Source organism: Linepithema humile, chromosome 2, assembly GCF_040581485.1.
Source record: "Linepithema humile isolate Giens D197 chromosome 2, Lhum_UNIL_v1.0, whole genome shotgun sequence".
NCBI classification, from domain to species: Eukaryota; Metazoa; Arthropoda; class Insecta; order Hymenoptera; family Formicidae; genus Linepithema; species Linepithema humile.
In genome coordinates, this window is record NC_090129.1 from 3,399,801 (window position 1) to 3,414,721 (window position 14,921).

The following is a 14,921-nucleotide window of genomic DNA, read 5'->3' on the forward strand; positions in this document are numbered from 1 at the left end:
CTGCGCCATTCTTAACCATTCGCGATGGTCCTGCTATCAAACAAAAATGTCGCACCTCGGATGCGTATTGCACGTCGGAATTAAAAATATTGAACTTTGAACACGGTTCCTGTACAACGCGAGAAATAAATGATTAACATTTTAACTGCCATGTCATACGTGCACGAGTACACAATAAACTAAATTTTTTTGAGAGTTGTATTTACATACAAGCGAAGAATTTAATTTCAATATCTCAACTTGCATATGCTGGTATCATAAATAAATACCATAAATTATAGAAAAATTCAAATTTTAATAATGCTCGAATGTCATGATTTTGAAAGAAACGAAAGTGTGATTTAGATAAGTGCTGACAACGCAGATTAGAGTGGCTCAAAAGATCTTCGTAATATCTCTAAATATCTTGTTTTTTCAGGTATTTCGGATCTTATTTGAATTCCCGATAGTTTGTAGCGGAAATTTATATCTGGTTGCCACAGCAATCGTACCGTTAAACAGATTTAAAAAAAGTTGCAAAAAAAATAGAAACTTTATCGCTCACTCATCGCGCGCGAATAAATCTCCGGATCGGCAAAGCGGAATAAGACGCTTAACAACCGCATTTAACTGGGCTTACAGAAATTTATGATTGCACGTGCGTACCGGCGGAACCCCATAACGCCGTGAAAGCTCTGGGTTTATCATTCTGAGGCTTCGGCTCGTAAAGCGATAAAAGGATAACTTATTTTTGTCCAGCTCCTTTCTGGTTAAGCACGGAGTAGAAGAAAAGTACTTAAGAGATCAAAAAGAAAATGTTCCTAGAAAATCACGGAAAAGAGAAGGAGAGAAAGAGAGAGAGCTCGTATTCCGACCCTGTCGGTTCTCTTTGCTTTGAACGTGACGCGAGCTTACAGGCAGTTCGCCTGTAATCGCCGCGACCGCAGTGAATATCCTGCAGTGCAACACGAAGGAAATATTGTCTTCTGAGTATGACGTAACATAACGTACACGTATATTTCGCAACCTTGCACTTCGCTCGCGTGCTACTTCGAGTCAATGCTTTGGAATCCGATTAATATTTAATGATATACGTAAACTCTATTACAATAATGTACTATTATATTAAGAAATTCAACTGCTAATTAATTTCCACTCAAAATAACTGTCCCCATTCTCTCTCTTGTAATATTCATACAATTTAAAAAATTCAATAAATTAAGCGAGCGATGATATTAATGCAATATTTTATGCGTGCCAAACTATACTTTATTCAATATATTTTTTTGCTTGTTTCATAATAAATTAATTTCTTTTCAGATTTAATTTATTATTTATTTTAATTTATTACTTTATTGTTATGTATCGACAAGGACACAAATAAAAAAAAATATACATGTATCTGCAATAATTTTATTTGTCATTAAATAACGATGGAAAAAATTTTCTATTATTATGTGCCAACTTTTAACGATTTTTAACTATATTATATTTTTTTCAACACTGCTTCAAAATAACTTCGTAGCATTCATCTAGCAATTATCGTGTACATTTTTATCGCAGACAGAAAAGAAAACTAATAATTACTCTTTCGAAATGTACACTTCATCACGCGATGTGAATCTCCGTACAATTTATAACAGAAACTTTACGTTGCGCGCGAATGCAGCCGAAGGCTGCATTCGCGTCATCTATTAATTTTCTTAGACACATTATGACATGTGCACCATCCTCTTTGTGCTCTACTTAATAGTCTCTGTTAGTGACATCAGACTACCAGTGAGATCATAACATAAATGACCAGCTATAACATCCTACTAAAATTTTATGGCATGAAGAAATTTCGTGATAATAAAAAAGCATTATAATCATAGCTCACTTTATAAGCATTAAAAAAATGTCTTTCGAAAAGTACTCAGGCTTCTGAGAATTAAGTTTTCATAAAATAAATAAAGTTTTTTTCTTCTTAAAAGAGAAAAATTTTATGTTAAAAACTAAATCTTTCAGACGTTAGAGCAAGAAAGTGCATTTAAAATGCGATAAAATTTAAAGTATCGTCCTGATTGCAATGTACTCATCGAATTCATCACACAGGAATTTCTGGGCCGACTTTACTGGCACGCAAGCACTCACGTATTCTCACAATCCAAGTCGAAAGGACTGCCCTGATGAACGGGTTTCTTCGGGAAGAACGACTTAATTCCAGGGTCACGGTACCTGGCATACCATCAGGGATCGCAGGTCAGATTTTGTGTGCTCAGAACGGCGAACAAAGAGTTCTGACACAACGAACTAACTTCAAGAATAAATTCCAAAATCAAAAGTTTAAAAAACGTTAACGGATATTTTTACCACAGTTCAAAAGCAGGTGGAAGTTCAATAGAATTTCGACAAAATTGCATTGTATTTTTAAACGCAAATATATGGAACATAATACTTTCTCTAAATAAAAAGAAAACTAAAGTAGCGCTTGTGACTTTTACGAAATATTAAAAACTCTGTAATAAATCTTATATATATATGGTATATCTTTTAAAATATTTTTTAAATATCTTTGAAAATTTGTGGCACAAAGTATGGATCGTCACAAAGAGACCGTTCATTTTGATACTCTTCAGACATGCAACGCTTTTAGAACTAACTGTGACAATAATAACGTGCAGGCTTATCGTAATAACGTGCGCTTGTGCAATTGCCGTTAGAACGAGAGCGTTAAATTGCACGCTGAGCATAATACGGTAGAAGTGAAAAATTACGGATCTGAGTGCAGCGACGGACTACATCCGCGACGGATTGGATAATGAATCTCACGTGAGATCACGTACTGGCACGACGAGAAGAACGCCGGGGGGGGGGGTAATGACAATAGATGATAATGACAACAGCGGCAGACCAAGGAATGTGGATGGAACGGTTATCTCGAAACGGCATTATTGTTTCATTACCGCCACTTGAATACAAATCGACCTTAATCGGCAGACAGTGCAAGGCTTTAATTGCAATTCCGAGAGCAAGTTATCCCCCAAGTACGGAAAACGGCGAGCGAGAGATAAGGCAATTGCGGTGTACTAATTAAAACAAATCCCGAAATAAACATCGCGCCGCCGCCGCCGATTCGTTACATCTCCGCGGCGCGATACCTACAAGCGCAAATGCTTATTTATTTTTTAAAATGTTGACGTTGTAAAAATGAGTTTAAAGAGGATCGGATTAAAGATTTTCCGCGAAAGAATCGTTTTGATATTCAGTAATTATTTCATCACTTGATATCATTAATGTTATTTATTATTGCATAATATACTGGTCCACGTATTATATTACTGTATCGTGTTTCCATTTATATTGATGTTACAAATTGCGTGTCCAATAAAAGGTATACGTTAATCGCGGAGTTGTGACAGTTATAACATTTCGATCGTGCAACGTGAAATCAAAACGTGCAGCTTGTATTTCGGACACGCGATATATCTGATTTTGAATGAGGTCAATCGGACTCGTGTAACGCGTGTGTGCGTACAACGTGTTGTGTTAATAAACGATCAATAAATTAAGTTTGGTGGCCACAAACACCTGGCGACTCATTAGAGCAATGCTCATAGATTCAATGAAATATTCATATATCTAAGATAACGAGATTACCAAATAATCTCGCAGCGCAACGCGGGCTTATTAAAATACATAGCAATTGTGATTTTGCGTTGAAGCTAACGAACACTGCGCACTGATTATGCACGGCGTTAATACTATTAGTTCTGTAATCATTGCGGCATTGATTGATTCCTATTGCGAAACATTGCGCAATAGGCAAAGTCTATTTGTCCACCAATTTCGGACGGAAATTGATGAAAAAAAATAAAATCGATTAATTCTACGAATTGCTATAAAAAAAACAAACTAATAATAAGTATGTTGAACCCAGAAACCAGTTTGCCGATTCCGCAACGATGTAAATCGTTACACGTAATAAAAAAAAATTGTTTTGCTTCCAATCTCGAATAATCGGAATTGATTGCGCGAAAAAAAATTCAGGAATGCCGATGTATCCGCCGGTTGAACAGAAATTCTCTCCGGTGATACCGAAATGCAAACAGACACACAATTTAAACAGATGCGCCCCCGTCAAGTACGCAGAGATTTCATCGGCGAATAATTGACGTTCCCGTTAGAATGTATAATAAAGAGGGGCCTTTGCGCGCAACACCGGAAGGATCTCTATTTGACGTAAAGCGGGATGCAAGCGCAAATTTCAATATTACGGCCTTATGATCGCGCGACACGCCGAAACCGCATTATCGCGAGCAAGGTGCACCCTTTAATCGCGCGCGAGGATGTCAGCTGTGAAATTATGTATTAGCTTTGCTCTAAATATTCAGTCGAACCACGGGTTGCAGAGGAGAATCGTAATATGCGACGCCGGTGGCGCGCACGACAAACGAAACTGGATACACGAGCTAATCCCATCGTGTCGTCTCTCGTGCTTTAGACTCGAATCTTTAATTGGGTCAAGCTGCAGCGAAAATAAAACGTCGTTAAGAAAAAAAAACGTCTTTAAAAATTCAAACTTGACCCTTGGTAAATTATTCGAAGATACGCCTGCGCGCTTCCTTCTTTGGACTTTTTCGTTAATTTTATCCCACGTTTCTCTCTCACCTCTTTTCTTGATTTTAATACTTAATTCACGCGATAGCAATATTCTGTCATCTTAAGTCATAAAAATATAATAAGAGTTTTGCATCCAAATGAAATGTTCCTAATAGACGTTAACCCAATTCTCAATAAGAACTTGAAAGTAGAAAAAGTGGCTGAATAAATAATCGACGCCATTGAGCGATACAATGGACGTGTCACAGTTTGATTCGCATTTTTCTTTTACGTATTTTTCTTATATTTTATACAGTTTCCTACATTTCCATTTTACATTTCTACGCTTTCTATTTTGAACCGACGCTATATTTACATTACGTGTTTGTCAAGCATGCGAGCCATGATATTGCCACGAGCCATGATATTACCGCGATCGTGGGTCGGAGCAATTGTATCAATTAAACTGAAAAGGGGCATAGTATTACGTAGGACGTGACATTAACGCCAATGCGGGATTTAGAGCGCGACTCTAAATTCCACCGATACTCGCGGATATCCATTTTGAGGATAAAGTTCGTGATACGCGAGAATGATCGCGAAAACGGCAGAAAACGCGGACAGAAATCGTGTGCAAAGCAGACACGTGTTAGGGGAGAAATGGCGTAGGCGCGCGCAATTGACATTCCCATTACCGGATGATACAGTAAAGGCTTTGTGCGAGTCGACGAGCGAGAGTTTCCGTTTGATATTGCAATGCGCGCGCGCATATCCGCGAAATTCACGCGCCATTCCAGCAGGCCCACAAACGCGGGCCTGCAAGATGTGCGGAGCATCATGTTAAACCGCCGGGGTTCGTATTGCGGTATGCTCGCTCAGCTTTCCATTCTATACATCGCATCGCGCTCCTATAACTAGGCGTGAAAGCTTTGATACGCGCTCAACTTTCCATTTAAATTCAACAGAAACGTTAAAAAGAGTATTCGTGATAATTTTGTGCTTGGAGATTAAATCTTACGGAACTTTTCCACTTTTGAATGACTTTTAAAGTTTGTGACTTAGAACTTTGATATATGTATATGCCAAAGTGATATTATAGGAAAAATATGAGACCGACGCAGAGCCGAAAATATGTTTCCTATCAAATAATAAAAATAACAAACTTGAACATGTAATTAAAACAATTAAATAACACAATGTCCGGTCAAATGGTCACAAAAATGAAATAATAATATTATTATAAATATCAATAAAGTTAATATTTTGTGTATTAAATATTAAATAAAAAATACAAAATAAAAAGATATTTTTGCAAAAAAGCTGTTATAAAAAATATTCATTAAAAAATATTCAATTAAAAGATAAAAATACGAATTTAAAAAAATACAAATTTTAAAAAATAATTTTTATGCGAGACTTTTTTTACTATTTTTTACTAAGTAAATAAATAATTGCATAGATATAAAAATATTATCTTTTCATGTGATATTCTCTTCGTGAGATAAAGTTCTATTCAAAATCATAAGTAGATGCTAATTGTAATATTCCGTTTATCTCTAATATAAGTATATCACAAATCAAACTAATTGATATAAAATTGGATTTTAATGTCATTTAATATCTTCTTTCTCTTTTTAATTATATTTTCATAAACCATAAATTAATTCGAGATAATATTAGGTAATTAAATTCTTAAAGGAAAAAAATTTTACGGCTAAATTGTTTTGATAAGTAATAGTAACGATAAAAATGTATTTTTTATCTTTTACCCCAGGCAAACAGTCATGTACTTTTATCTTATCTAGAATTCTTATTTTCTTATAGAATTCTATATTTCAAAATATGTTTGAGATACTGAATTATTTACAAGACAGTATCTATTATACATTGTACGATTATCAATCGATGTTAACAAATGTGAAGCAGATTTCGTGAAGAAAATAATCTAATCCTACCGATTGCATCTTAAAGAAACTCGAAAAGAATTTCTATTTCTTACTTCAAATGCATTAAAATTAAATGTTAAAGAGTATATTTGACTTACGTTATTGTATGTTGTAGATAAATCAGCAGATGAAGTACTTACCTAAAACAGAAAGAAAAATATTTTTGGTTAGTTACAGTTGGTTAGTATGTAAATTTATATAATACATTGCAAAAATTCTGTCGGTTTTATATAAATTTCTGAATAAATTCGACGAAATTTTTACAATATTTGAAATTACGTTTCACGCATTTCTTCGATTTTTATTTCATTGTTTTTATTCCATTCTGCGTATTATTATTTTATATATTATTCATATACATTACACATTTGCGTCACGTTACGGCATTCAAAAACGTAATTTATTATTCGCGTGTGCAGTAGCTTGCAAACTTAACTAGGACGCTAAATTACAAAATAACCGTGTAAACCGGCAAATAATTGAAACGTACAATCGAAATTTCGAATTTCTAAAGTAGCTGCAAATCGCGCGACTTTATCGCGGCGGATAATTCACAGCCGTAATAAGACAACATTCATGTTGTCGGCCACATGTCCGCGTCCATGGAATGGAAATTAGATTCATTCGCACACGCGATCCCCGGTTTTCAACGAGCAACACAGAATCGATATCGAGTATTCCGTTATGCGTGTGATATAGCGATTCACGCACACACACACACACACACACACACACACATTTAATTTTGTGAGAATATGTGAAACTCATTTCGAGCATACTTGAACGACTCCGAAAGACTTCCGTTCATGCTTGAAATAACATCTCTAACTGTTCTTGGGCTGAATTCCAATGAAGCTAATCTGTTTCAAACGGATCAGTAATGGCGATTGTTATCGATTTTAGACATTTATAGAAATATGAAACGCTTTCAGAGAAATAGCATGTCGGTATTCTCTCTAATATTTTATTTATCTCCGTTTTGACAGGAAACATCTTTTAGTAAAGCTACATTACACAAAGTGCAAAACAGACGAGAAAAAGTAACATTAATAACAGCACTTTTTTATTATTGGAAGCGGTGCAAATTTTTTTTCCCTTCTTAAATAGCGGTGCTATCTCAATAAAATACTACTCATTTCCAGAAGCGCGGAAATATTTCATTGAAATCGCGAACGAGATAAGTCGAGGGGCGTGTTACCGGGACGCTCCGAATTTTTATTCACGGCCGCGCGCGAATGCAGGCGGAAAGATATTAAAACGCTACATTTTTATACAGAACGATTCGCATCGGCACGCTGGTCCATAGGTAGCAGCTGCCGGCCAGCCGTGAGGGGAAAGCCTCGTAAATTACATTTGCGATTTAATATCGGGATACCTATAAATCTTCGTAACACAGCACACGACGAGTTTCCAAAACAACGACAGGCGACGGCTCTCTCTCTCTCTCTCTCTCGCTCTTTCTCTCTCTCTATCGGATTTCTTGAGCTGTCTCGAGACTGTGTCGTACCGTTTGCATACAATAGTCACAGCGAGATGGAACATACGCCCGGTTCTTGCTACATTCTTTGACAGTGTAGTAAGAACTGATCAGTCATGCGGGCTGACGATAATGGTCGGTGGAGTCGCAAGAAAATTGACCCGCTCGTCTTATAAATACTAATGGTAAAAAAACGCATGACATTTTGTTGAGAAATGTAGCGTGCATTTATAAAAAGACCGTTTAAAATTAACTGACAATTTTTCTAAACTTTCTAATTGCAGGTACCGATTGAGGATAAAATATTTGACGTAACGCAAGCGAAATTACGTAAATATATTTCAAGTTACAAATATAAAAAAATTCTAAAATTCTTCTACTTTTATATTCATTCTAATAAAAAATATTCACTTTAATTAAATAAAAATATTAACCTGCTTGTCAAATAATTTGGAACTTTCGATTGCGATTACATTAGCGTATCTAATTTTACGAGTTTAATTCGAATTACGAGAATCAGCGCCGGAAATTGGTAAGTAAAATATTAAATCGCGAGTCATCAGTTGAATACGCTCTGGAAGATTAAGCGAAATTGCAAACGGAAAAATTTCAGGGTGAATCGGCGGGGTTGTCGCGCAATATATCACGCCGACAGCGCGAAATATCGAGAACATGAAAGACGGGTGAAGATAGCCCCGTTAGATGACCCGTTCATTATCTCGGAGCACATTTAGCCGGCGAATGCAAGTTACTTCTCCGGAATATTCTTAAAGCCTCCTCTTTCTGCGTATCCATCGGCGGACTTGACATGCCGCTGCCGCAGGAAGAAAAATAGCGACGCCAAGAAGAGGCTCCTTCGGCGAGAAATCGATAGCTCTCGCAAGCTCATCGTCATCGGCGTGGAAAACTTGATGAAAAACGCGCGAACAAAGGAGAATACAAGAATTAAGAGAGAGACGATCGGACGTCGTCTTGTCGGCTTTTGTATATCGTGAGATGCGAGAGAGGAGAGAGAGAGAGAGAGAGAGAGAGAGAGAGAGAGAGAAAGAGGAATTATTATCTATCTATCGCGGCGCCGCCATTCGAGGCGTCGCGCTTCGGCGAAGCAAATATCGAGTTTAACGAGTTTTGCGGAACTCCGGCGATCACCAGATAAACCCATTAGGCGCGAGGGAAACTTCGGCGACGGCGCGGAGTATCGGAAAGTATTGTTGGCGGGGGGATACAGTCATAATGCAGACAACGCCACCAGTTTCTTCCCATTTTTATAAAAGCTCTTTGTGGATGAACGAGTAATTGGTGCGGATAAAGTAAAATCTGAACTGCGCTCCAAGAAAAATTAAATAGAGAATAACAGGTTGCGCTATAATGCAATTATGCAAAAATATTATTTAAAAATATCCAAAGAGCCAGCGCGATTAACGATGCGAGATAATTTAAATATACTTATAAAATGGGTCAAAAAAAAGTTCGTTAATTGATAAAGTTCAGATGCACTTCAGAATACCTATATAATATTATTAACTTGAATATATTTAATACATGCTTGAACAACTAAATGTCGAAAGAACCTTTACCTAACATACATTTAAAAATATTTTAATTATGCGCACTTATCGATAAATGTCGAATAGCATTGCTATCTTATCGTTATCGCTGTGGTAATTTTTTTATGAATAAAAATTATTAGCTTGAAATGAGCAAAAGTGAAACGTTTGAATAACTGCGAACCACATTATTATACGCTTCAATAAAGATTTCAAATATTATAATACAAAAACACTTTTGTTCCAGTATAGATCCCGTAAGACAAGTTTCAGAATAACTAAAGAACGCGAAAGCTCCTACAAAGCACGGTGAAGTTTAGAGAAAGCTTCGCTTTTGCCTGTGAAGAAAGTACACTCGAGTGTAAAGATACACAAGACGAAAGCTCAACTTACTGAGAACTTACAAGTTTTCAAAAATTGCTTATGCAAGATGCACCGAACGAAAATCACCCTTTCCGACAAGCGCCCGGTTTCACAATTGTAAGTCGCAAATAAATAATGTTCCGGTAGAAAAAAAAAAAAAAAAAAAGAAAGAGTAAACGCGCGTATCTGAAAATTGCCGTTGCCGATCGTCTGAAATCGCGCAAGGATGTGGATACTAGAACGACGGATGATCCTACGGAGGACACGAGGGAAGAGTGTGCGCGTCGCGGCCGGAGGAGGCTGCAGCATGCGTGGGCGGGTAACGACGGGGGTTGCCAGGGGCGGTGGGTGCGTGGGTGGGCCATCGGTGCGGGCCCTCCCCCCCCCTCCCCCAACACACCCCGCCGGATGACTTAAAGAGACGCTGCGACTATCCCGGACCGATCGATATCCGCAGCAGCCAGCCGCCGCGCCGTCAACGTGGGCTTTCCCAGAAATTCTCTGCCCGGATCGAAGTCAAATATTACCAACAATGAATTTTTATTCGCGATTAGAATTCAATTCGTTATTGGCATCATTTATCATTTATTATTACGTTATTCGCATTATTCGGCATTTATTTCTATTTTATTTACCGTCGGCAATTTTAAAACATCCTTTAAAGCTCTTGATATAAAAACACTAATTATATAATGATTCTGATAAATCTGATTTGACGAATAATTAACAAATACAATGACAATTTTTTATATACCTTCCTAAATTAAATATTTTGCATTTTCCAAATGTATCACACAAAATAATTTTACATTTAAATAGAATAATTAAATATCTATTTAAATAAAAATTTATGAAATACGAATAATTTATACTCTGAACTGAATAGTGATTCTTCAAATAAATCATCCAACTAAAATTTTACTAACATGCAATATTTATTTGTGTGGTACAAGAAGAGTTATTACTCATGAATAAAATGTTATTCTTCATTAAAATCGTAAAAAGAAAGTTTGATCCTACTATCGAGATCATTTCAGAACACTCGTCGAGGGCAAGCGCAGAATGAAATCAGTTCAGACGAAGGATTTTCTTGCATTTCAAGATTGGAAGGGAAGATTTCCAAGTCTTTATGCCGCGTAATCGCGTCCTCTTCAAGAGATTACTTCCTCAAAGAAAAATATTGTCGCGATAGTATCGTCCGACATGAAAAGCAGCAAATTGCAAGTGATCGCGGTCATCTCATGCATGAAATAATAAATGCGTAATTTCTTTAAAATTGCACCATCAGCATCTTGTCGGAACGAAAACGTACGATAAGCAAGACGAATGCAATTATTGGCGCTCATTCAACTCTCACGAATTCGATAAATTTGATGATTTCTTTTAACGTTGAAATATATGCGTAACTCAATTCAACTCAAAAATTAATCTTGTCAGTGGCTTCCATCATTTCTGATTTCTTGACATTATCAATGCGATCTATTGAACTCGTTATCAAAAGCCAGAAGAACAAAGTTCGGAGAAGAAAGCAACTAATATTGCGTTTTAATTTTAGAACGCGCAGAATGAAGTGAAGTGAATTAATCATAGTAGAACATAGAAATTCAGATCTGATTGGATTTATTTGCAGAATACGAGCAGAACGGGAGTCTTCCGAGACGAGCGGAGACAAATCGCCTCTCATTCCGTTAAAATTCAGGTACGCGCGAGAAGGAAGAATTTCCATTCAACCGAACGGGAATTAAGTCGTGACGACTGAACGCTTTCCATAGAGATGAAAATTTAAGGCTCCTGCGCGCGTTTTGTCTTCTGACTTGGTCCCGGAATAACGCGTAAAAATGTCGCCGCGCGCTCTGAGTTTCGCGCGAGAGCTGAGACTGATTTGGGAAACAACAAGCGAAAGGAATTTCAGAAGCGACGCGAAATGTCCCCGGATAATGTGTTTACGGACGAAACGTGTTCGCCGTTCGGAAGAAAAGTTAACGAGTTAACGAGCGACTGTCGGCGTCGCTCAACGCGGAAAGGAAAATGAAACTCCGCTGCAATTATTCCGTGGGAAGCGCGAGAGAGCCGTGGATCGTCGCGCTAACGGCATCACTTTGTTTCTTCACTGAGAATTGTGTTACACTACCGCGTTTAAATCTAGGTTTCTCTTCGTTTGTTCGGAAGTCGTCCGACTTCATCGTCCTTCAAGTCTCACAACGTTAAACTAAAGAATTTCGTTCGCGAGTCATTTGGGTAAATTTTGGCATGCAAAAATAATGACTGTAACTACAGACATTAAACATTTTTTTTCTCTATACTGTTGTCATTATAACACAAATCACAAAAATTCTCCACATAAAAAATTGAAATTTAATCTTTCTGAAAGCGGCATATCCATTATTAAAATTAATCTTTCAATTTCTTTAACCAAATGAATAAAATATGTAGCACGAGACTGTTTCATTGAATTATTATATTATTCGCTTTCGGAAAACAATTTTCGTCCTTTCTGTTAGTGTAATAAAATTATACATTTAGATATCTGGCGCGGTACCAAGCGCTTAAAAATTTCATGATTGTCGTGCTAAATTGAACACGACGGCAAATGTGAAGTTAGAAATTCTGGAAGATTACGATTTTATAAGCTCACAGCTGTTAGGATTGAATTGGAAAGCAAGGAGAGACATCAAATTTACAGTTGGCGTAACGTTTACACGCTACAATCGAACAAAGCATCCTCGCTGTCGAAACGTAAAGCATTGTAAAATGCAAAGCGTACGGAGAGAGAAATAGAAAGGCGGAGAGAAAGAGATACACTGGGAGAAAAGAGAGAAAGAAGCGAGGACTGCCGAGCGAGAGACGAGTGCAAGAGTCGAAACACGAATACACTTTGCAGATATGCCGCAAGTTTCGCCTACTGCGTCCTATTGTGCAACTCGGCGAGTTACGCGAGAGAGTTTCCTTCGTGCGCAAAGTGCAAGTTGAACTTACGTAGAGCAAGAAACTCCGCGGGATTTCTAACGCACGACTACGGCGGAACGGCGGAAGGCGTGCGCGGCGCGGAATCGCGTTCAACTACGGTCGGGCAGGACTATTATGCAGGTCCTCGGCTGTGCATTCTTTACGCCACTTTCCAGCCGAGAGAAAAACTGCAAATGAACTCTAAATACTTGCCGCGGAGCGAACGACACAATTCGGAGAAACGTATTTTTAATAACAAAAATTTTTAACAAGATGCTACATTTTAAAACACTTTTTTACAAATTTAAAAAAGTATGCAATTGTTAAAAAACAAAGTATCGCGAAATTTTATACGTAATCTTCTTATTTCAAGATTAACAAATGCCACGGCGTTAAGCCGTGATGCTGTTTTGATGGGAATAGAAAATTTATGTATTCACACCGTCACATGCCTGAAGATTTCTCAAGAATATCAGAGAAGACAAAGATGTACACATTTCTCTGCGATGTTTACGCAATATTACTAAGAATCTTTATCACAAATAAGTAAGAGGATCGTTGTTCCCGAGCAAAGATCACGCGTGCAATAAAATTATCGTAACACACTTGATTATTGAGTCCCTGATTATTGACAATTTAAATCGTCGGTGCAAAGATCGCACTAATGCAAATATTTAGCCTGTCTTTTGCACCAACAAAGATAAATTCGTCGGACAGATGTACTTGCCGTTTACACAGCAACGCGTATGTGAGACTGAGAACAGTCGGAGAGTGTGGGAACATGAATCATCATCTTGATGACGAGAGGGACGTATATATAACGCGTACGACGCAAATGGGGTTGCAAAACAGCGCGAGAAATCCCATGGCAAGAAGTCCCATCCCATGAAAAAACGTCGCGACAATTTTAATATTAAAATACTTCTCACAATAAAAAAATTTTATATAAGCTTCTTATATTCTTAATATATACATTATGGTGTATAAATATACACGGTGTATAAAAAAATCGATGCATCACGTTAAAATAATTCTAGATAATATTGGACTTTGCAAAATATTAGACACAGTGATATTTAAGTCAGATTTTGTGAAATAAAAATGGTTTTTACACCATGATATTCTTAGTGTTTCTCTTCATCTCTTCATCAACGTAGCGCATGCCACGTTTCACCGAGTAGTAGGACACGCCTTGAGACATGCGTCGATTTTTTTGGTAAACAGTGTACATCCACGGTGGAATCTAAAAGACTCGCATACATTTTTTTTATCGTTTTGTAAAATATTTATATTTTATATAAATATAATCTTTTTTATATTATATTCCGTATTATAGTTGATGTTGGAAAATCTATCATATCGGCTTCATTAAACATCTATGCGGAGATTACAACGGCAAAATAAAAAATATTGATTTACGTTAGAAAGCCGCACCCGAGGCGCATTTAACGCTTTATAGTCGATCTATCATAGCCATCTACGAGAATGTATAGTTAAAGCTGGAGCTCGACTCGACCTTTCCCTGAGACTCGTTCGAGCGTTATCTCCTTCCCGGCGGATGGAAATACGCTGAATTTTTGAAGTCCCGTGGCAGTATATTAAAAAATTCCTGATTTGTTCTTAAGAGACGCGCCTTCCATTATTCATTCCGAATCGAATCGACATTAAAGAAATTCCTAATATCGAGCATACCGCACACTTTCCAATTCGTTTATCCATAACAGCGATTCGAATACAGATTGGCGGTTATTAAAGATCCATTTATTATACACGTTGTAATAGAACTAGTGAACGTTATTTAACGTGCATTTAAAAATAAACAACATTGAAATTCTTATTCCATAGCATGCATCATTCCAAATCGAATCGAATCGACATTACGAAATTCTTAATATCGAACATGCCGTTTCTTTCGATTTCTTCAGCAGTCAGCAATTTAAATATTATTTCAGCTATTAAAAATCGATTTACCGTATAAATGGTTGGTAGAATATAATATAGATTTAGAAAATATTGATATTTCAAAACAACAATAAAGTATCAAAATAAATTTCTAATGAGCATAAAAATCGACGTAAAAAT

General features: G+C 36.9%; 1 protein-coding gene across 12 annotated transcripts in view; it reads right to left on the reverse strand.

Annotated features, from left to right (window-relative positions):
- Rbfox1 (RNA-binding Fox protein 1) overlaps nt 1-14,921 on the reverse strand; it is a 289,153-nt gene that overhangs the window by 141,368 nt on the left and 132,864 nt on the right. For 7 of the 12 annotated variants that reach the window (XM_067350445.1, XM_067350442.1, XM_067350437.1 and 4 more), the window contains one exon: nt 6,605-6,646. The exons of the other annotated variants lie outside the window; for them this stretch is intronic. Coding sequence is in view for 5 of the 7 variants with exons in the window: in XM_067350437.1 (XP_067206538.1) it covers nt 6,605-6,646 (42 nt within the window). In the remaining 2 variants the exon portion in view is untranslated. The remainder of the gene's footprint in view (nt 1-6,604; nt 6,647-14,921) is intronic. 12 annotated transcript variants of the gene reach the window in all.